Source organism: Ustilaginoidea virens, chromosome 7 (assembly GCF_000687475.1).
Source record: "Ustilaginoidea virens chromosome 7, complete sequence".
Classification (NCBI taxonomy): Eukaryota; Fungi; Ascomycota; class Sordariomycetes; order Hypocreales; family Clavicipitaceae; genus Ustilaginoidea; species Ustilaginoidea virens.
In genome coordinates this window covers 1,063,347-1,085,362 of record NC_057322.1, presented here as the reverse complement: position 1 = coordinate 1,085,362, position 22,016 = coordinate 1,063,347, and the positions used below count along the sequence as shown (strand labels likewise).

At 50.7% G+C, this 22,016-nt stretch overlaps 10 protein-coding genes across 10 annotated transcripts; 6 read left to right on the top strand and 4 right to left on the bottom strand.

Annotated features, from left to right (window-relative positions):
* Nucleotides 1–735: 735 nt before the first annotated feature.
* UV8b_07935 (uncharacterized protein) lies at nt 736–3,925 on the top strand (the record flags this gene model as incomplete). The annotated part of the gene is made up of 6 exons (XM_043145432.1): nt 736–985; nt 1,088–1,754; nt 1,815–2,051; nt 2,107–2,874; nt 2,939–3,657; nt 3,708–3,925. 6 exons carry the CDS (start codon nt 736–738, stop codon nt 3,923–3,925), a joined length of 2,859 nt encoding a protein of 952 aa, XP_043001367.1.
* Nucleotides 3,926–4,170: 245 nt separating this feature from the next.
* Nucleotides 4,171–4,606, top strand: UV8b_07934 (uncharacterized protein; the record flags this gene model as incomplete). The annotated part of the gene is made up of 2 exons (XM_043145431.1): nt 4,171–4,349; nt 4,414–4,606. The coding sequence occupies 2 exons, from the start codon at nt 4,171–4,173 to the stop codon at nt 4,604–4,606; spliced, it is 372 nt and encodes a 123-aa protein (XP_043001366.1).
* Nucleotides 4,607–5,403: 797 nt separating this feature from the next.
* UV8b_07933 (uncharacterized protein) lies at nt 5,404–5,813 on the bottom strand (the record flags this gene model as incomplete). The annotated part of the gene is made up of 2 exons (XM_043145430.1): nt 5,404–5,562; nt 5,670–5,813. The coding sequence occupies 2 exons, from the start codon at nt 5,811–5,813 to the stop codon at nt 5,404–5,406; spliced, it is 303 nt and encodes a 100-aa protein (XP_043001365.1).
* Nucleotides 5,814–6,233: 420 nt separating this feature from the next.
* On the top strand, nt 6,234–7,142 carry UV8b_07932 (uncharacterized protein; the record flags this gene model as incomplete). Its single annotated transcript, XM_043145429.1, has 1 exon — nt 6,234–7,142. The coding sequence occupies one exon, from the start codon at nt 6,234–6,236 to the stop codon at nt 7,140–7,142; it is 909 nt and encodes a 302-aa protein (XP_043001364.1).
* Nucleotides 7,143–8,064: 922 nt separating this feature from the next.
* Nucleotides 8,065–9,276, bottom strand: UV8b_07931 (uncharacterized protein; the record flags this gene model as incomplete). The annotated part of the gene is made up of 2 exons (XM_043145428.1): nt 8,065–8,379; nt 8,503–9,276. 2 exons carry the CDS (start codon nt 9,274–9,276, stop codon nt 8,065–8,067), a joined length of 1,089 nt encoding a protein of 362 aa, XP_043001363.1.
* A 1,876-nt stretch (nt 9,277–11,152) lies between these two features.
* Nucleotides 11,153–11,437, top strand: UV8b_07930 (uncharacterized protein; the record flags this gene model as incomplete). Its single annotated transcript, XM_043145427.1, has 1 exon — nt 11,153–11,437. One exon carries the CDS (start codon nt 11,153–11,155, stop codon nt 11,435–11,437), a length of 285 nt encoding a protein of 94 aa, XP_043001362.1.
* A 294-nt stretch (nt 11,438–11,731) lies between these two features.
* Nucleotides 11,732–13,659, top strand: UV8b_07929 (uncharacterized protein; the record flags this gene model as incomplete). The annotated part of the gene is made up of 5 exons (XM_043145426.1): nt 11,732–12,001; nt 12,126–12,234; nt 12,325–13,084; nt 13,145–13,256; nt 13,339–13,659. The coding sequence occupies 5 exons, from the start codon at nt 11,732–11,734 to the stop codon at nt 13,657–13,659; spliced, it is 1,572 nt and encodes a 523-aa protein (XP_043001361.1).
* A 937-nt stretch (nt 13,660–14,596) lies between these two features.
* UV8b_07928 (uncharacterized protein) lies at nt 14,597–15,026 on the bottom strand (the record flags this gene model as incomplete). The annotated part of the gene is made up of 3 exons (XM_043145425.1): nt 14,597–14,710; nt 14,757–14,812; nt 14,891–15,026. The coding sequence occupies 3 exons, from the start codon at nt 15,024–15,026 to the stop codon at nt 14,597–14,599; spliced, it is 306 nt and encodes a 101-aa protein (XP_043001360.1).
* Nucleotides 15,027–16,226: 1,200 nt separating this feature from the next.
* UV8b_07927 (uncharacterized protein) lies at nt 16,227–20,045 on the top strand (the record flags this gene model as incomplete). Its single annotated transcript, XM_043145424.1, has 3 exons — nt 16,227–16,229; nt 16,312–19,654; nt 19,717–20,045. The coding sequence occupies 3 exons, from the start codon at nt 16,227–16,229 to the stop codon at nt 20,043–20,045; spliced, it is 3,675 nt and encodes a 1,224-aa protein (XP_043001359.1).
* A 304-nt stretch (nt 20,046–20,349) lies between these two features.
* On the bottom strand, nt 20,350–21,879 carry UV8b_07926 (uncharacterized protein; the record flags this gene model as incomplete). The annotated part of the gene is made up of 2 exons (XM_043145423.1): nt 20,350–21,644; nt 21,840–21,879. The coding sequence occupies 2 exons, from the start codon at nt 21,877–21,879 to the stop codon at nt 20,350–20,352; spliced, it is 1,335 nt and encodes a 444-aa protein (XP_043001358.1).
* Between the last annotated feature and the right edge of the window lie 137 nt (nt 21,880–22,016).

Genomic DNA, 22,016 nt, shown 5'->3' with positions numbered 1-22,016 from the left:
GTTAGCTTCAAGTACCTAGCGAAGAAACCAGCGCAACGTGTGATTAGGGGGCGTTTCTGAAAGAATAAAACTGCGGACTGGCTCTGAAGATGCTACTAGGAGCCGGAAACCCCACAGCAGTCTCGCAGCTGAGCCTTATTTTCGCCGAAAAAGCGGTGGGGGGGAGAGTGGGGATTTGCGAGGAATTACGAAGGTTGTTGCAGTTTACCGATGCATCTTCTACATATAATTCCCAATCCTCGTGTCGCCTCGAAGGGCCTCAAACTTGAATTGCTCCATAGAAAAAGTATCCACAAAGTCGCTTATAAAATACAGCCTGAAGCCAACTTGCTGAAGATGTTGAACTGCTTGATGGTGGCTGGGCACACTTCAGCACGATATGACGTAAGCTTTCAACGTTGTGTGCCGTCCACGTACCTAATGCAATTGCTCCCTCAGGCCGTGGTCCAATTACGTACGCCAGGCGGGCAAAGTTAGCATACTCGGCTTACTTCGTGTGCACCGTACCATATTTGGTCAGGACGTATGAATGATAAAGAGTCTACTCCGTAATAACACTAAATCCCCTTATTCAAACGATATATCGCGTTATGTACTCCGTAGCATTGCACTCGAATTCCCAATGTGAACGTTGCAGCTGCGCCTTTATCACCTTGAGGCTAAGGGGTTCTTTTGCAGAAGCCAGGACTTGACGAAAGCGTCTGGTAGACAAGGCAAACCCATGCTATAGTGGAAATGGCGGAAGAGAAGCAGCCGCTCGTCAACAGAAGAGCGGCTCGAGGTCAAGGGCAACCGCAGCCTGTGCAGCAAAGTGACCACGTACATGCCCAAAATGACGACGACAACGCTGAAGCCCTCGTTACCGATGGCTTCTTGATCCCAAATCTCGATTCTCTTCAAGAGCAGGTAGAACCTCTAGCTTATGGACAGCAGCATGGCCATGTGCTTATCGAGCCAAGGTTCGATGCTGGTGCTAAAGTCACAGGTGAGAAAAGTCAAGAAAGCTTGCACAAGAATCAGGAGTGAGCCCGGCTGCTGTATACCTCGTATCTAAGGTACCTTTGCTGATAGATCTCGTTCCTTCCAGATCATGGCCGAGTGAACATCAGTCTCGACAGCAAAAACCGGAGATTGGCTGATCTACTCCCACCTGTTTTCAACAGCCAGGCTTCCACCGAGTCCGAACCTCAAGCTGCACCGCCTCATGCGTTTTCTCCTCCAGGCCTTGATGCTGAGCCAGCTCGACTGGCGCCTCCCCGCCTAAATGTCGTCATCCAAATTGTTGGTTCGCGGGGTGACGTCCAGCCATTTGTAGCTTTGGGCAAGGTGATCAAGGAGGTGTACGGCCACAGAATTCGCATAGCCACCCATCCGAATTTCAGGTCTTTTGTTGAGGATCATGGACTCGAATTCTTCAGCATTGGCGGGGATCCTGCCGAACTCATGGCCTTCATGGTCAAGCATCCTGGGCTTACGCCTGGGATGGATGCTCTCAAAAGTGGAGAAATCGGCAAAAGACGTCGAGATATACAGAAGATGCTCATCGGATGCTGGCGCTCCTGCATTGAAGCTGGCGATGGGATGGGCCCTCCAGAGCCTCATCTACTCAACAAGCCTTTAGATTTGTCGTCGGAGATGCCAGGCGACGCGCATGCTCAACCCTTCGTGGCCGATGCCATCATCGCCAACCCTCCCAGTTTTGCACATATCCACGTAGCCGAGAAGCTGGGAATTCCAGTACACATGATGTTTACGTCCGTCTCACTCTTAAAGGCGTAAGTTCAGCTGAAAATCTTCGCTTACTATTCTCCTAGGATGCCCTGGTCACCTACGCGAGCTTTTCCCCATCCCTTGGCAACTATCCAATCTTCTAACGCAGACGATATGATGACTAACTACATCACTTATACGCTCGTAGAAATGATCACATGGCAAGGCCTGGGTGATATTGTCAATCGTTTCAGAGAAAATGTTTTAGGCTTGGCATCCTTGTCTCTCTTCTGGGCCCCTGGACTGATAAACCGACTCAAAGTACCGTATACTTACTGTTGGTACGTGATATCACATTAGTGACTCTTCTCCATTCAACACTGAAAACATTCACAGGTCACGCGCAGTTTTACCCAAGCCAAAGGATTGGGGAGAGCACATTGATATATCGGGATTTTACTTTTTGAACTTAGCATCGTCGTATACGCCCGAGCCAGATTTAGTCAAATTTCTGGAGTCAAGCCCTCCGCCAGTTTACATTGGCTTCGGGTCTATTGTCGTTGACGACCCGAACGCTTTGACCCGTACGATATTTGATGCCGTTCATTTAGCAGGTGTTAAAGCGCTGGTATCAAAAGGCTGGGGCGGGTTGGGTGGCAATGAGGTAGTAACTCCGAACGGCGTGTACATGCTGGACGATGTTCCGCACGACTGGCTCTTCGAGCACGTCTCGGCTGTTGTTCATCACGGCGGAGCGGGAACAACGGCTTCAGGACTCAAAGCTGGCAAACCTACGGTTGTCGTGCCTTTTTTCGGTGATCAGCCCTTTTGGGGTGCCGTGATTGCACGAGCCCGCGCTGGGGTAAATCTTGTTCGACACGAAAATCTGACGGCAGAGAAACTGGCGGAAGCGATCGAGTTCTGCCTACAGCCGGATACACAGGAGAGAGCGAAGGAGCTGGGGCAGAAGATTCGTGAAGAAGCAGGCTCGGAGGTGGGCGCAAGTCGTTTCCACAAGCACTTGGACCTCGATTCGATGCGATGTTCTGTTGCGCCAAGTCGGGCCGCTACTTGGAGAATAATACGAACCGACGTACAACTAAGCCCGTTTGCTATGACCGTCCTGGTAAACGCTGGCCTGCTCGAGTATAAAGATGTGAAGCTGTAAGTGGTCTTGCGCTCTATTACACTTATATAACTGGAAACTTGCTGATGGGCCGCGTGCCAGGTGTCGCCACGTTGAATACAATACAGAATATCAACCTCCAGAACCTGTGTTTGCGGCAGCAGCCTCACTCCTTGGCGACATTGGTGGAATCAGCTTAGCTGTCGCAGATGTCGGGCAAGAACTGCTCAGGTATTGTAGAAAAACGGATCTCCAAGAGCCTGAAAGTTTAACTAGTTCGGATTTGACTCGCGGTTCAACTGGCGCGCCCAAGGATGCGACATCCAAGGTCGAATTGACCAATATTGAGCCGGAGTCTGCCTTCGCAATCGTTCAGAAAACAGATGCAACGGTCTTGGGAACGCCATCTAAAGCCCGGTCCGGATATGTTTCCTCCGCTGATGGCCAGCAACCACTATGGTCAAGGCAGGAGCTGTTTCCGACCCTAGCCAACCTGGAAACTGCAATTGAAACGGGACGCAGTGTAGCGCATGTCGTTTCTATGGGAATGAAGAGCCCTATGAATCTCTGCCTAGGACTGGCCAGGGGGTTCAGAAATATTCCCAGGATTTACAACGATGACACCATCCGTCTTGCTGGAAAGGTTACCGACTTCAACAGTGGTATCAGAATTGCGAGCAAGGAACTGGGACTAGGCCTCGTTGACGGTATTACTGGTTTAGTCATGCAACCGATGAAAGGAGCTGAGAAGGGAGGCGCTGGCGGCTTCGTAAAAGGTGTGGGAAAGGGTATTGGCGGTCTCGTCGCAAAACCTGCAGCCGGTGAGTCATTATCAGGTTGAAGTGTACGAATTGCATGCTGACGGGAGAAGGTATATGGGGCTTCCCGGCCTATATGATGCAGGGTATTCACGCCGAGATGCAAAGAATGATGACGAAGAGTGTAACAAACTACATCACTACTTCCAGGATCGTTCAGGGGCTACATGACTTCTCTGCGGCTACCGAAGGGGAGAAGGCCGACATAATTATTCGCTGGAATAACTTAAGACGGGACCTTCAAGACTGCTACGACTGGAAACGAGAATAGAAAACAGAAGCAGGAAAGGCAGCGGAGTCAACGGCATCTTCGCCATCAGCTGGGCCATCGAGCTCGCACTTCCCCCGAATCATGACGGTTTGGCTCGGTGCTCATCACCTCTCCACGGAAGAAAAGAGCAGGCTTCCTCCACAAAGGAAAGCAGCCTCCGTTGAAGCTCCCATGAAAACGTCGAGTAACGGCTCTGGAGCTACACAGAACCTTCCAAACGATGCTAATTGGAGCAGGCAATCCAAATGTCTGTCCGCGAGACATCCTGTGGCAATGTGGACGAGGATTCCACGATTGAATCCGCCATTCGCGAGAGCGTAAGGGCGATGCGGGCACGAGGCGCCACCTTGGATACACTACACGAGGCAAACAATTTTTTTTTTGAGAAAGGCAGTATATTTGAAGATGAAGAGTATCGAATCAGGTATGAGGACTACCAATTACTCATCGAAAAGGCCGTCCAAGAGAGCCTGACAAGCCACACAAAGGACTTTTATTCTCCCCAGATATCAGGATCAGTGCGAGAGGAGTTCCCTGCTGCAAGGCAAGGCAATACGACCGACACCCACAATGCGGACCTTGAAGGAGCCATTGGAGAGTCCAAAACCGCACTGCCTCACTCCCCTGTGGGTTACGAAGCTGACATTCAGCGGACCATTACAAAATCAAAACAAGAATTAGAACGGGAACGTAGCCTTAGAAATGAATAAGATATCGTATTGGAGTATGTAAAAAAAAGGAGCTTGGCAGAAGAGGAATTTCACCGCCAAGTGTGCAGAGACAGAGGCAGAGCTGCTACAGACAAAGTTGACGAGGAGGAAGATGAAGAACTGAAATGGGCTTTGGAAGAGAGCCTGAAGCTACAAAAGGCTATCGATGCAGGGTTGTAGGTGTTGGGGTTAAAAGTTGAACATGATAAGGAAGACGAAACATGAGCAAACGTGGAGGTATTTATTCGGATATGAGGTTGCTGCATGATTATTGAATAGGAAGAACTTTGGATCATCAGCAGAGCAATTTCATGAGCAACTGACTTATGATGAGATGGGCGCTGATTTATAATGTCCTGAGCAAAAATAGACAGGGCCGGGTTTATGAGCGGAGCGGAATACTCAAAGCCATGCAAGCACAACGCACTCAGCCGCCGGACGGAAAGAGCACAAACTTTGTTGATCCCGTATTTCGTGATAGAACGTTGGAGCTTTTGATGCCAATAGCAAGGCGGGTATTCATCCCTCCGGTAAGACGCCGAAAATATACACGCAAAGACACCAAAGAATCAAATGGAAAAGATAGAGAAGCCCCAAGCCGCAGTAGCCAGTAAACGCCGCCAATCGGTCACTTCTTCACCACATTGGTGGCCGATCAGTTCTTGCAAAAAGAGGTTGGCCACTGAAAAAGAAATAGGCATAGATGCAGCAAGTAAGACGCTATTGGAAGTGAAAACTACGATGACACTTTGCTCAGCCGTAATGCGGCTACTGTTGTTGATATCCTTGCTGAGGGGCGGGAGCGCCATGGTTACCGCGGCCGTTGGCCATGCTCACGACGTCGGGCCGGCTCTTGAGCGGTTGTTGGAAGTTGCAGATGTCGCAGGAGACGTCTTTGTATCCCGATATTGTGAAGGGGATGAGGGGCTACAAATGATGTCAGCGGGCTGCACTTAAACCGTCCCAGAGAGCAGGTTAAGCATAGCATGTGGAGTGGCGCAGGGACGGAAGCAGACGTCGTGGGAGGGACGTACGACGAAGCAGAATGTGAAGAAGGGACGGCTCTTGGCGACGTGGGCGGCCATGTTTCCGCAGTGGTGGCATTGGCACACCATGCCTTCGTAGCCGGGGACTTGGCTGCGGAAGGTGTGCTCCCCGCACACGAAGAAGAAGAACATTGCTGTTGCTCTGTGTGCGATGGGGATGCTTGGGGGGGTTCGGGCGCGCTCGAGGAAATCGTAGGGGCACGGGGTCGGGGGAGTTGCGACGGCGGAGGGCCTGCTTCGTGGAGATTGGAGAAGAATGAGAATGGGAACTGGTGGCGGAGTAGAGAAAGGTCGACGTGATGACGTGTGGACCGACGATGTGGTTGCGACCGGAAATAGCACAGTGGTTCCCGGGCTTGAAGCCGGGCAAGACTAAAATATGGGGCCCTGCGGGGCACATAGTACGTACATACTGCCTACATGTATGCTGTAGATCCGGAGACCCCACTGTGGAAGAGAATATTTCGGGCAACTAAGAAACAGAAAAAGTCTCCCTTTCCAACCACCAGCTCCATCATATCCTGGCGCAACGTATTGGCCCCGCCCCCGACCATGATTTACGATCTCAACATTGCATGGTCTCCTGCCACAACGACCGAACGCCTCCTCCAGACGCTGTCCCTCGCGTCCTCCCTCGGCTATTCCACCGTGGCCCTCAACCAGACCCTCGAGCTGCCCTTGCCCGCCAACCCAACATCTCCCTTCCCTCCGATACCCCCGTCCTCGCCGTCGCGCCAGCTGCCTTCAGTCCTCCTCAGGGCCACCCTCCCGCTTAGCGACCCCGCAGCGTCAAACTACCGCCTGCCATCCCTGGCCAAGGTCTACGACATCCTCGCCATAAGGCCCCTCACCGAAAAAGCCTTCCAGAACGCCTGCCTAACGCTCGACATCCCTATCATCTCGCTAGACCTCGCGTCGCATTTCCCCTTCCACTTCCGCCCGAAGCCCTGCATGGCGGCCGTCAGCCGCGGCGTCCGCTTCGAGATATGCTACGCACAGCTCCTCACGGCCGACAGCCGCGGCCGCGCAAACTTTATATCCAACGCTACGGGGCTCATCCGGGCCACGCGCGGGCGAGGCATTGTGATAAGCAGCGAGGCCAAGGGGGCCATTGCTCTACGCGGGCCGGCAGACGTGGTAAACCTCCTAAGCGTGTGGGGATTGGCCAGCGAAAAGGGCATGGATGGCTTGCGCTCTATCCCCAGGAGCGTTGTCGTCAACGAGGGCATTAAGAGGACTGGATTTCGTGGCGTCATCAACGTGGTCCAGGTAGCGACGGAGGAGGAGCGCAAGGATGATGTTGCTGAAGGGTCGTCCCCATCGGCGGCGGACGGGCTGGGCGCGGGGGGCAGAGGGGGGGATGACCAGAAGCGCAAGCACGCCCTGGGAGAAAGCCAGCCGCTGAGTAGACGGCAGACCAAGAAGATGAAGCTGGCTGCTCGCTCAGGAGTGGGTGGATAAATGCCAGACGGGGATGGAGGTCGCTTGAGGCCCCTGTACGAGGTGTATAGACGCATGATACCCAGAGATTGGCGCAGGCACGGAGTTTTTATACGTTCACGGCATGGGAAAAGCATATTCGGTCGTCTTTCACAATTCTCTGATTTCGGTGTTTGTTTTAGGAGACGCAAAAAGAGAACGGAGAGAAGAAGAAAGAGCAATCTACTGGTCTCTGCTGTGATCCATGCCAGCTATCCTGACGCCGTCTGTATAAAGGAGCTTAGCGATAGCATTGAGGAATATCTAGGCCGATAGTCGCGTGGGTGCCTGTGTAGCTCTTTTCGTTCTTTCGTTTCCAAAGAGGAAGCTTTATTAAGATGACGGAGCAAGTCAGCAAGTCGAACATGGGACCATGGTGTCTTTTCGAGTTGAAACGAGGGCCAAAATGTTCGGTTTCCTCCATACCGTGTAAAGGTCTTGCGGGAAAGCGGCATAGGTTAAGAAACCTGCCATTGCCCGGCGTCATTCCATAAGGATAGGATATTGTTCCAAGGGAGCTGCGTGGTCCAACATAACTATCCGCCATCTCCTCGCTTTTTATTTTTCGCTTGCGCCCCTACATTCGTCTTGCCGGGGATGTTGAATTACGTATCTATTATCCCGCAGTATTTCTTGCAATGCGCTGCTAACGCTGTCTTCGTGAAAACGCTCCATTCTCATGCATTCTTGACTGTCGACGAGACTCGAAACAATTACAGCAATTAACAAGTTCCGACACGGCTCTAAACTATTGCCGGAAACTATAATTCAAATGAACAACAACGCTTGAAAGGCTAAAGACATGATACAGAAAAAAAGAACAATGAATAACATTTTCCGCCTATTTTGGACAAGTTTTCGGAATAAATACCCGCAAACTAGTTAAACCAAGAGAATTTCCCAGTCAAACAGGACATTCCGTCGACTTGGTATCGCGTTGTTGTCGCAACTCGCCTTCATCAAGAATTTGCACGCGATATGTCACTGATTTAATAATGGCGCCACTTTCGAGCATATTTTCTTGGCTTATGGATTTGTGGGTAGAAAAGACGCTCTTGCCGTTACCGATGTCGCTAAGCTTGTAATGCTCGTTTACCAAGCCAAGACGCCCGCGGGCTTGGTCGCTATTAGAGCCATAACCTCCAGAGAACTTGTATCGGTAGTCCCTGGCTTTCTTCATACACACAGGTGCTAGAAAGGGCAGCGAGGATACCATATTCTGACTCGAATGGTAAGACAAAGAGAATAAGAAAGAAGGAAAATGCCCGATATGCAAATCACGAAGGAAGAAGGGAAAAAAAAAAGGAGGGGGGGGGGGGTTGGTCCCAGGATTGGCACTTACGCCGACATTGAACTCAATAGTGCCCCAGAGGACAAGCATGGTGGAGTTCCCATCACCATTTTGGATTCTATCGATTTGAATATATCGGAAGATGGAACATAGCGTGGTAAAGAGCCCAAGCATGAAAAGAAAAACCAGACCAATCTTCTTCTCGAGTCGTATGTTGAGCCGCAGGAGGACGGGAACAGGCAAGATGGCCACGACAATATCAGAAATGATGGTGACGACAGCATATCCAGTGAATGAAGGACCAGGTTGCAGGCATGTTCCTGGAACCCAAGGCTTCCACGACTTTTGGACGGGAGAGCAGGCAAATATCAGTGAGATGGCGCAACCCACGTGTGCCAGGAAAACGATGGCAATGGTGGCGCGAACAACCAAGCGGTAGGTTCTGTGATCGGTGCCCTGGAGAAGACGCAGGTAACTTATCAACAGGGCAATCTTGAAGAAAGATATGCCGACCTGATAGATGGGACGACCGGCGAAATTGACTCGGGCATAAGGGGCGGCGTCTGCCTGGGGCCGAAGCTTGACCGGCAACCCCAAACCATATCTGGTCTGTACGACGCAAAGAACTGAATAGACGAGGGCAAACACCATTGACGAGGCGGACATGTAGTCGTCCCCAGCGAAACCGCGAGAGTTGCCGCGAACCCAAAGGCGGCAGCTGACTGTGGCTATTGAAAGCGCGGACAAGACGACGCAAACGGCGAGAATGGATGCCCACTGTGACTGGGCTTCAACCTCTGGAATCGCATTAGCTACCCAGCCCATCCCGGTAGCCTGATGCAAATTTTTCCGAGGCTGAGAATGTACGGGATGCGGAGCGAGTGGTCTCTATTTCCTTTGCGGCACGATGACGAGGACCAGGGAATGGTTTTGTATTTGCCTCTTGCAAACCAGCCTTGCTCTCCTTGTCCGGACTCTAGAGCAGTGCGCTCGCGAAACGACTTGCGCTGCGTTTGTGATAAGGTGGCCTAGATACAATCCGTATGGAATATTCCGTAGACGGAAGGAGACATTTATAAAAGCAACTGTCACAGTATAACAGGCCCAGTAGAGCTGCCCGATAGAGTTGCACTTGCTGCGGCGTCACACTTCTGGAGCAACAGAAACACAACAGGTACAAGGCCACTCCCGAGAGGAAAAGGAGAGAGATGCAACATAAAGGGAGCCAAGATTGAAGAAGAAGAAGAAGAAGAAGAAGAAGAAGGAGATGATGATGATGATGATGATGATGGGGCGAGGTGTCATCATGAGGCAGCATCATTTTCTACTCTTTCAATAGAAGCGTGATCCTGGAATCCTGGACTGCTATTATTGATGCCACAGGCTAGTTTGTGCGAAGCAGCATGATGTGTCGTGCCCGATCTTGCTCTTGTCATAACTCTTGTTGCTGAAGAAGACCGTCCTCCGTAGACAATGAGAATGGCCGGGGCCTGCAGGGTGGGATGCTTCCCGGGCCTAGTCTGGAAGCGGCTTCGAGACATTTATAGATTGCGGTGTCTTGCCCAAGTGCCCGACCCAATTGATGCAGCCTGATAGAAATCATAGATGCCCATTGCCCAGCGCTGGGGTCGGTCCAGAACGCCGGTGCAGCCGCGCCGACAAGGAACGTGGGGGCGGCAGCTGTCAGATTCTCGCCGCCAATTACCTGATAACTACCTAATGTACATGTCAACGGCATAAGCTCCTAAAGACTTGGCTCACCAGACGTTTTCTGTCTCGCAAATCTCCGAGTTTGTTCCCCCGACTTTAGTCATTGTCATTCGGAGACCAGAAACTCGTCACGAGGGGCAAGTACGTGATATACGTAGCAACACGGAAATACGGATACATGGAGAGGAATCTGCGAAAGCATACCATGTACGGAGCAGTTCCCTTTTCCCCTTTTCCCCCGATTTTCCATGGATTGCGCCGACTATGCATGGTACGAGAAAGTCGAAAAGTGCTGGATTTTCAAATCAGCTACATTACTTTATACCACCAGGTATCGCAGTATATGAAGCCGGATAAAGCCGCACTTTGTGTGGCGTCACCAGTTAAGATTTTAATGCAACACCAGGGGTCTAAATAGGTACCTCCTACCTGAGTACCTAATAGCACCAAAGGTGCCAGACCTGTAGCTAAATATATCATAGTATACCTTAGGTACCTTATATAATACGCAATAAAGTCACGCATTGTGTGGCGTCACACTTTTGTTGCCACAAAATCTTCCCTACTGTATTTAAGTGGCCGTGGTCAAAAAATATACATCATGAACAGGGGTAGGGGGGTGTGGCAATCGTATCAAGAAAAGAAAGATACTTGCATGTTTTCCACGGCACTTGGATACTAAAAGTGGTCAGCATGCCCTTCATACCGACTTCGCGACTGAATTGTGTACGCGTAAAATTTGCAACGTTTCGTGGACCACGCCCTATATCACAAATTACAGTGGCCCGGAATGATGAAGAAAAATCCCTGTCGGCAGTACGCACATTGCTCGGAACTTTGTGACCTGTCTCTCACAGAACAACCCAGGCATCAGATGCCACCGTGCACTGGCTTCCCCAGAACAATCAGCGCCACCCCAATCTTAATTAAACGGGCACCACCGGGCCATCGAGGGGTCGGCGGGTTCCCAGTGGCGCGGCGGCCCTTGCCCATGTCTCCAGTCGCCACCTCTGCGCTCACTGGGCGGCAGCTGCTGGGCCGCTTAGCCACGGGGGATCCCAGGCCACCTCCTGGGAGGTACCGGACTGGACCTTGCTTCGCTGGGTATCCGTACTGTGTACTCCGTACGCTAACCTCAACCTCCCTCCCGACTTGGGTCACCTCGGTGGCAGCTAGATCAAGCTTTTCGCAAGCTGTCAACCTGCTACTCCGTAGTCGTCGTAACTTCAATGACACAACGTCAACAACATTGTACCAAATGGGTTCGGTCTGGTAGTCACATCCGCCCCCCTTCCCCTTGGAGCGGTTGATTGACTCCATTGCAACCAACAGCCAAGCAGCCGTGGCGTGGTGTTCTTGCGCCACTGCGTCTGTGTCTGGTAAGTATCCGTAGCGAGGAGAATACCGAGTCAACTCGACGCCGGGGTTGCTCGTGCGAGCTTCAAGACATCCACACCGGCAGATTACCTTTTCCCCGTTTCTTCCTACCATCTTCATTCCTAGTCCTAGACCTTCATTATTTGCACTCTCTTCTCTCTTTCGGGCTTCACCTTCGCCTCCAACAGACATCATGGCCGCCCACGGTGACGGCAAAGTCAACGAGGCCGACGTCCATCCCGCTGGCTCGTCGTCGTCGAGCGATGATGCTGCTGGGTTGCGGCTGGTCCCTTCCCGTGTCGCCAACCTTGATGCCGCCTGGAAGTTTCTTAATGACCATCGAGATGCTGCAGGTGTTGATGCCGTTGACCTGAACGCTCTGCGCCGCCGCATTGACTGGCACATTGTCCCTCTCATGTTCTTGTGCTATACCATGCAATTCCTCGACAAGGTCATCTTGAATGCAAGTCTCCCAATCCTGTCGTCACCACCTCTGCTCCTTGCTTGGATATGTACTCTTCTTTCGTGATTTGACCTTTTTTTGCGAAAATCCCTTCCGTGCTGATCTGACACACATCGACTTATAGTACGCCGCCGTCATGGGCCTTGCCAGTGATCTCAGACTGAAGGGCAACGATTTCTCCAACGTCGCGACCTTTCTCTTCGTCGGCCTTTTGTGCTTTGAGATTCCCAACAGTATGTCATGCGAGTCTCGCGACAAGGCAGCTTGTACGCCCAATGTACGGCCACGCGAAGCACCTCGCTAACCCTTGCTTGCTACGCCAGTTTATTTTTTGCAGGTCTTCCCTGCGGCCAAGTGGCTCGGCGTCAACGTCACTTTATGGGGTGTTGCTACCGCTTGTGGTGCGGCTGCTCACAACTATCAGAGTTTACTCGCCTCTCGCATCTTCCTCGGTATCTTTGAAGCCACAATTGCCCCGTCTCTCATGCTCATCAGCAGCCAGTGGTACACAAAGTCTGAGCAGGCTCCTCGGTTCTCCTTCTGGTACCTTGGATTGGGTCTGGGCCAGATTATTGGCGGCCTCGTTTCATTTGGCTTCCAACACATGACGCCCAATGCCGCCCTGGCTGGGTGGCGAACAATGTTCGTCACACTGGGATGCATCACCGTCGTGTGTGGTATTTGCACTTTTCTCTTCATTCCCGACACTCCAATGGAGGCCAAGTGGCTCTCCATCACCGAAAAGGCCGCCCTCTTGAAGCATGTGAGTGTCAACCAAACCGGTATCCAGAATCGGAAGTTTCGCATCAGGGAGATTAAGGAAGCCTTGTTGGATCCCCAGATCTACCTGCTCCTCTTATCCGTCATCTTGCTCTCCATTTCCAGCGGCGTCATTACCACGTACTCGGCTACTCTGATCAAAAACATTCTCGTCGACGAGCCTCCCTCCAGGATATCGAAGAAGGCGGCTCTTTTGAACATGCCATCCGGTCTTGTCAGCATATTCTTCACTCTCATGGTCGGTTATGGTATTCGCAAGCAGTCTCATCGGTGGGCTTGGATAATTGCCTGCATCATACCTGCGTGAGTTTTTTTTTTTTGTGTGCTTGGTCACGAAACAGCACGAGGCTGATGTAGCTGCAGTATCATCGGTGGGGCTCTCATGTCGTTTCTGCCCAAGTCGAACAAGGCCGGTCTACTTGCTGGTATATATTTGGTCAATGCCGTTGTAGCGCCGCTGGCTGTCTTTTACAACGTTGGTACCAAACTTATGCTCCTCCCGACGCTCGGGTGGAGACCTCTTGATTCGAAGCTGAAGCTGACCTCTCTTCGCCCAGTGGACTGTTGCCAACTGCGCCGGCGCTTCTAAACGCGCCTTTGCTGCTGCCCTCGTTTCCGGTTCGTTTTCCATTGGCAACATAATCGGACCGCAAACTTTCCAAGCTCGCGACGCTCCCGATTTCCGTCCGGCTAAGCTTGCCGTCATGGGCACGCAGGCAGGCTGCACCCTCACGACATTCTGCCTGTTTCTGTACTACGTATGGGCCAACAAGCGCCGCAACGATCGCAGCAAGGAAACCGAGGAGCAGTACTTGTCCCCCGAGGTCTGGGCTACCATGACCGACAAGGAGAACAAGCACTTTCGCTACACGTACTAGAGGGGGCGTGGTTTGCGAATTCTGCGAGGAGTAAAATCAATGACCATACAACGCCTGTCTGCAAGAAAAGTTCATGATTAATGTCCATGGCTGCCCTTTTTTTCTCTCTTCTTCTTGTGGCGGATGTATCGTGTATATCAAGCGATGCGGGTGCGACCGCGCCGTCTTATGCTAGCCATTTAGTGCTGCGTATGTTTCTTTCTCTTTTTTTGCCTGTCTTTCTTTTTCTTCATTTGGCCTTTTCCCACTTTGTCTATCTCGCCTCGGATAACCCTTTGAGTCATCTGTGTTTCAAGCTCTCTCGTGGCCAGATGCGTTTCACAAGCGGTTGTCTCATCCTCAAGAGTCAGTAGGCAATGCCACCGCAAATGTTGGTTCGCTATCAAACTGTCCATGGCAGGGTGCTGTTGTATAAGTATTACGATGCCCTAGTCACTCGGCTAGTTGTGAGGATTCTTCATATATTATACGATTTCAATATCGCGGCAGAGTCCGCATAACCCTGAAGTTGATGTGAGTCAATATTGTATAACTTCAGCTTCTTGAGCGTTGCAAGTCGCATTTTCCCTGCTAAGTATTAAGCCAGTCGAGCTGATACTGAGGATAGGAGCGATATTAATTCGAGAGTTAGCTTTGATCTTCTCCGCAGAGGCGAATTACATTTTTTTTCTTTACGAGAAAGTCGCTCATGCTTGTTCTGTTGATTTCTCCACTGGCATGATCAAGAAGGTTTAACACTCTGGGCACCTTATGGAACGAGCAAGAGCACAGCTCAGCACGGGTGTTCAGGTCTCCGCTAAAGCAAGTTGGACCGAACCATTTTCACCTTACGATTACAGAAATACAGGTAAACTTAGTATTTGCTTCTTACATCATGAACTCTTCAAGCTCCGCCTTCGCGTTTATGATCTTCATCCGCAATGTCTTCCTCGTACCTCTAGTCTGCAGCGCGTGGGTCCTCGTGTAAGACGCCGCCCTTGACCAACTCTTCTGGGGTCGGACGGTGTGATATCTTGTCATTAAGCTTGTCTTCAAGCATGTTTCTCTCAAGCTATGACTTGTAAGCTTATATTAACTTTTGAGGACATGATGCTTACCTCCTTCTGATGAGCAAGAAGTCCAGGGGCAGCCGAGGAAGCTGGCAAGATGTTCTCTACCAAACAACATCAGCACCTGAATGCGTGGCTGATGGACATAGCACTATAGGTTAATGCTGAGTCAGGGGACGCACTATCAACCAGTTCCCCACGATTGGGGCGGTGCATCAGATAATTTTCCAGCGAATTCTTTCTAGCAGTATCCGGGTGAATTGGTGAGATCGGTGTCTCGTCAACCTCTTTGGGTTGCTTCTCTAGGGAGACAGACATGTCAAGCTTTCGGCGTGGTAGTTAACCAAGAAGAGTTATTGTTTTCTGTAGAGCGACTACTGCTGTGAAAAGGACTTTAAAAGTCCGAGATGAAGGTAGGCTTAGCTTGGACTGGGAAATGGACGGAAACAAGAATGAGGGGAGAGTCACCAGACAAGTTAGATGGTGGTTATAGCAGCCGATCCGGTCAAGAGGTATCTGGTCAAGCTTCAGGAGGTACCTAATATGCTTGTTGGTTGGTGCTTGGTTCCTCAAAATAGCGAAAGGCTACATGTCGCTGAACGGATGGCGGTACCCCGCAACGACTAGACGTGGGATGGGGGTTGCCAGCCACATGCGGAGTGCAGACTATGCATGACATAACCTCTGATTACTGGGCTCTTTGTCCCAGTGCGGCCGGCCTAGACTAAAATCACTCTGAACAAGAAATAATAACACTAGAAAATAGATTTACTGAATATTTATAAGCAAAAAGACAAGTCATTGCAGCTTCATAGCTCATGACATAGTCGGGGAAGGGCAGATTCAAGAACCCTGACATATATCTTTCTTCCAGAAAGAGCTTCATTATGAACCTAAACATTAATTAAGGTAGTGAGGTGCCGATAAAAAAAATTCGTAGAACTCTGAACGGGATTTTGTACATATATGCAAGAGTTAATAGAACTTCGCATGATGCTGTCCGCAAGCGATTCAATGCCTGGTCACGTGATATACATCATCAAGCTTGTCGTGAATGTGAGGACGGATAAAGACTTGGGCCTTTTACTGTTCTCTTGTGCTTCTTAGTCACTATCATTTCCAAGTTTGCAGTCGACGCACAACGATGACAGAAGAAGTGGCTGCCAATTCAGGTGAAACTAAATCAAGTATCTTTCGCGGCGACAGGTCGTCGATGGGGCTGTGCCATTGACGGCAAATTGTCGGCGCTTCGTCAGCGTCAGGCAGCCTTACGTATCATCAAAGTGAGTCGTGACCATCAATCGCATCCAGCCTCTTGTCACAGCCTAGAAAACCCGAATATGACGATGAAATAAGATTGTCGGAATATTTCTCGATCTTTTTTATTCCCTTTTTTTCCCCCAAGAAACTGATCCTTCATAACTTCAGGCAGCAATCAATCGATGGTTCATTGACTTTCTGTAAAGCGCCTTTCGCTGTACCCCTCCACCCCTCCTCTCCTCTACTTTGAATTCAATTATGGTATGAACCATGCTTTTGCAGAAAGGACTGAGCATTCCTTGCCTATCTGGTGAACTAACGCGTGAATATCGATCTCAATTAGGGAATATCACGGCGTCCCAGGGATAAAGCTTCCCGTAATGTGCAGGCCGGCGGTTCGACTGCCCAAGGGTCTGGCGGCAACAGACCCAAGAAGGCAACTTTTGAGGCGACAAAGAAAAGAGAGATTGGGGTTTCAGACTTGACATTGCTGAGCAAGGTCTCCAACGAAGCCATCAATGATAATTTAAGGAAGCGATTTGAAGGCGGCTCGATTTACACCTACATTGGCCATGTTTTGGTCTCTGTCAATCCATTCCGTGACCTTGGTATCTACACCGACCAGGTTCTCGACAGCTACAAGGGCAAAAACCGCCTGGAGATGCCGCCCCACGTTTTTGCCATTGCGGAGTCTGCCTATTATAACATGAAAGCCTACCATGACAACCAGTGCGTCATCATTTCAGGCGAATCCGGCGCGGGCAAAACAGAAGCAGCTAAGCGTATCATGCAGTACATCGCAAGCGTTTCGGGCGAGCAGTCTGGTGATATCAAGAAGATTAAGGAAATGGTTTTGGCAACGAATCCACTGCTAGAGTCCTTCGGAAACGCAAAGACTCTGCGAAATAATAATTCGTCTAGATTTGGCAAATACCTTCAGATTCACTTCAATTCTAGTGCTGAGCCAGTGGGAGCGGACATTACGAACTATCTCCTTGAAAAGTCCCGGGTCGTTGGACAAATAACGAGCGAACGAAACTTTCACATATTCTACCAGTTCACAAAAGGAGCTTCACGGCATTACCAAGAGCTTTTCGGAATTCAAAAACCGGAAACCTATGTCTACACTAGCCAGTCCAAATGTTTTGACGTAGACGGTATTGACGATGTCGCCGATTTCCAGGATACCCTCAACGCCATGAAGATTATTGGACTCGGTCAGTCCGAACAGGATGAGATATTCCGCATGCTGGCGGCGATTCTGTGGATAGGAAATGTTCAATTTCGCGAAGACGATAATGGCTACGCGGCTGTAGCCGACCAGTCTGTGGTCGATTTTGTCGCGTATCTCTTGGAAGTGACACCAGATCAAATAATTCATGCCATCACCATTCGAATTCTGACACCGCGCAATGGCGAAGTCATCGAGTCGCCTGCCAACCCCTCCCAGGCCATAGCCACCCGAGACGCACTGGCCAAGGCAATATATAGCAATTTGTTCGACTGGATTGTGGAGAGAATCAACAAGTCTCTCAAATCGCGGCAGACTTCAGCAAATACAGTTGGAATTTTGGATATTTACGGTTTCGAGATTTTTGAAAAGAACAGCTTCGAGCAGCTCTGTATTAACTACGTGAACGAAAAGTTGCAACAAATCTTCATCCAGCTTACCCTGAAGACGGAGCAGGAAGAGTATGCCCGGGAAAAGATTCAGTGGACTCCTATCAAATATTTCGATAACAAGGTGGTGTGTGACCTCATCGAACAGATTCGGCCGCCGGGTGTTTTCTCAGCCATGAAGGATGCAACCAAGACGGCCCATGCTGACCCTGCAGCGTGCGATCGCACATTCATGCAGAGCATAAACGGCATGTCCCATGCTCATCTGACGCCACGTCAAGGGAGCTTCATAGTGAAGCACTATGCAGGAGATGTCTCTTACACAGTTGACGGAATTACGGATAAAAATAAAGATCAACTGCTTAAGGGACTTCTGAACTTGTTCCAACATAGTGGAAATCATTTTGTCCATACCCTGTTCCCCCAGCAAGTTGACCAGGACAACAGAAAGCAGCCGCCATCAGCAGGAGACAGAATCCGAACCTCAGCCAACGCATTAGTTGACACCCTAATGAAGTGCCAGCCGTCCTATATTCGAACGATCAAACCCAACGAGAAGAAGTCTCCAACGGAGTACAATAGCCCCAATGTTCTTCACCAGATTAAATATCTCGGTTTGCAGGAGAACGTTCGAATTCGACGAGCTGGGTTTGCGTATCGTCAATCCTTCGACAAGTTTGTCGAGCGGTTTTTCCTCCTATCACCAGCCACGTCATACGCAGGCGAATATACTTGGCAAGGGTCTACGGAGGATGCAGTGAAACAGATTTTGAAGGATACCAGCATTCCGAAAGAAGAATGGCAACTAGGAGTCACCAAGGCCTTCATTAAAGCCCCCGAAACCCTCTTTGCACTGGAGCACATGCGAGATCGGTACTGGCACAACATGGCCACCCGTTTGCAGAGAATGTGGCGCGCCTATCTAGCCTACCGTGCCGAATCTGCTACCCGTATTCAACGAATGTGGCGGAAAAAGCGTACGGGAGCGGAGTACCTACAGCTTCGAGACCACGGACATAAGTTACTACAAGGCAAGAAAGAGCGCAGACGAATGAGTCTGCTAGGATCCCGGAGGTTCTTGGGTGACTACCTTGGCATAAATGCAACGGCCGGGCCCGGTGCGCAGATTCGAAGAGCTGTCAATATTAGTTCCAATGATCGTGTGGTATTCTCCTGTCGCGGAGAGGCTTTGGAGGCGAAGTTCGGACGCTCCAGCAAACCTAGCCCGCGACTTATCATTGTCACAAACAGCAAGTTCTATGTCATAGCTCAACTGCTTGCCAACGGTCAGGTACAAATCGCGACAGAACGAGCCATTCCACTTGGCGCCATCAAGTTCGTGGGAACATCCACTTGCCGGGATGATTGGTTTTCGCTTGGAGTTGGGTCTGCTCAAGAAGCCGATCCGCTGTTGAACTGCGTATTCAAAACAGAAATGTTCACGCAGATGGAGCGGGCTATGCCTGGCGGTTTTAATCTCAGGATTGGAGATGTAATCGAGTATGCGAAGAAACCTAATAAGCTTCAGCAAGTCAAGGTACTTCAAGACTCTCAACAGTCAGTAGACTACTATAAGAGTGGCGCGGTTCATACTCAACGAGGTGAACCACCAAACTCTGTTTCGCGGCCTATGCCACGAGCTAAACCGGTTCCCCCGCGTCCAATCACTCGTGGCAAGTTGATCAGACCTGGCGGGCCTGGCGGCCGGCCCTCCAGACTCAATGGCAACCGGCCGACGCAGCCCCTACCTGGAGCCGGACCTAGGGTCGTAGAACAACCTCACTCGGTGCTTGCATCAACTTCTGCGACAGCCGCGATATCTGTTGGCACGGCCAACGCACCAAACCTGGGAGCAGCTAGTACACCCATTTTCAAGAATATAAAGAACCCGGCCATTGTCAGTGGAGGAGCTACCCGAGCGCCGCCGCCGCCGCCTCCTGCTGCCGCCATCCCAGCTAGACCTAAAGTCACAGCGAAAGTGCTTTACGATTTCCAGGGTCAAAAAGAGAACGAGCTTTCCATCAAAGCAGACGACATATTGGAGATCATTCAAAAAGAGAATAATGGTAAGCCAAGTTCTTCTTCGGAGTTGAAATTTCTGATCGGCGACTGATGTTATGTGTAATAGGTTGGTGGTTGGCGAAGAATGACCACGGTCAGGCATGGGTTCCGGCCGCGTATGTTGAGGAACAAGCGGCGCCGGCACCCAAACGACCTCCAGGTCCGCCTGCGCCCAAAACGAGACCAGCACCTCCTGCGCCTCCTGCGAAGCGTCCCGCAGCGGGACGGAAGCCTGCCGAGTTGGCACAACGGGATTCTGGTCTCGGTCTGAATGGCGCAAGCGGCTCAGAAGGTAGCCGGAGCAACACCCCCACTCCGAGTCTTGGAGGAAGCCTAGCTGATGCCCTCTTGGCACGAAAGAATGCCATGCAAAAAGAGAAAGACGAGGATTGGTGATGTGAAAATGGCCGATAGCAAATGGTGCCCCATCGTTGACTAGATTTTGACTCCAAACATAGCATAGCACAGAACCTGCCTCTGTTTCTACCTCTTCTCGATTAGCCTGGGAAGGCGATAGCCGGCTGCCGTAATGGCAAGCTTACAGACCACACAAGAGTCCCTGGACTTCACACCGTTATATCTGTGCTCTTTCGTGGGATCCTAGGAGTTAAGAAACGACAATCCCATTAAGATGCTCATGTACGACATTTATTATAATTTGCAATGATTTCGGAGAAGATCCCCGCGAGCTCTATAATTGTTAGTCTATCTCACCATTGTGGCCATGTTTCCGTCGACGCAAAAATTCTGCGAGAGGCACATCGTCCTGATGAATCGGTGCTGTGCAGAAGTCTTCAGCCTCCTCATCAACTCCATAATCCGTCAAATATTCACCATCGTCATTCCTCCAATCTCTCCAGTCGTCTCGATGAAATTCGTCCTCTTCCGCGTACGGCAGGCCGTAGGATTCATCTTCCTCAAGTTCTGCGAGGAGCGTTTTTGGTCTCAAAGTGTCCATGAGCTGTCGTTCCCTAAAGGCACATATTTGCTCCGCAGAGGACGGCTCTACATCTCTCATTTCTGCCGCATAGTCTCTGCGAGCAGCTGGCCATTGCCTATCTGCCCTCTGTATTTTCTCCGGGTCCAGGGGTGGCCACATTCCCTCTCTAGGGTTAAATCCATTTTCCTCCCACTCCCAGCCAGTGCCTTTTCCATCTTGTCCAACTTTGGGGTTGCCGGCGAAGGGGCAAAGCCAGAGTAAAAAATTAGAAGTCCCCATTGCTTGAGACATGTTGGCCCAAATCCCAAGATCATATGGGAACTCGACTCTTTCGAACCTGATCTTCATTCCGTCTGGACCATTAAAGTCCCACCAATCTCGGCCCCCACGATCTAGCACGGCTTCATGGCGCTCCAACTGCCAGCCTTCAATCATGGTGCAATTGAACAGCCAGCTCTTGGCCGTTGTTGCCAGCATGATACCGAGTGCGAGGGATGTGAAGAAACAGATGAGTGATGTGACGGCAAGACCTATGAGCGCAGGCAGGGTTGGGCCTAGATATGCCGGCAAGTGACGTGCTTCCCACAGAGAGTGGAATCTCTGCCAGAGAAGGAATCCGAGTATCCAGAGTGAAACATTGGCAAACACTAGGAAACGTAGGAAATGCGGAAAGGTTGTCATCGAGACACAGTTCGCAGTCCACGGACAGTGGTGATCCATTTTGGGAATGCAACGTCCGCAATGTCGGCAATGATGTGCTCTTGCGGGTTTAGGCGCCGCACACTTCTTGCACCAATTCCCTCCAGTTTCTTCAGCTCGCTTGAGCGGGAAGACGTATCGTCCCGGGTCCTCGGTCACTGCTTTGAAATATGCGTACCAAAGGAAAACGAGACAAAAATTGAATACAATGGTTTCCTTTCGGGACGGCGGCCCTGGTTCAAGCGAAGATGTCTGGAGCAGATATTGCGAAAAGTATGCTAGATACGCAATCAACGAGCATACAGCTGGAACAGCCAGTGACTGCATGAACGGGGCATCACTGAGACCTGCCATGACTGAAGTGAAGAATTGCAATTGATGCCTCCCAGTCGAGTATGTTTTGCTTTTTATTGCTTTTCTTTTTTTTTTTGGCAGATGCAGTTTCGGTTCGGCTCCAAAGCATCCTTCAGGGAAACGTTCTCTCTCGCCTGTTATGTGTCTAGTGTATTCACGTCGAGTACATGGCAACTACAGCACGGGACGGCACGTACGGAGTACTATGACCACCTCGGTAAAAACGGAGGGGTCCATGGTGCCAGCTTATGTAATGCAATCGCTACCCAAGCCAGGGGTTCGTTCATTGTTGTCCCAGAGTCCCAGACTTTGCCGTTGTCTTAATAACAGGCATCTATGCTGATTCGCTTTTCAAATCCATCTTCTCGGCCCTG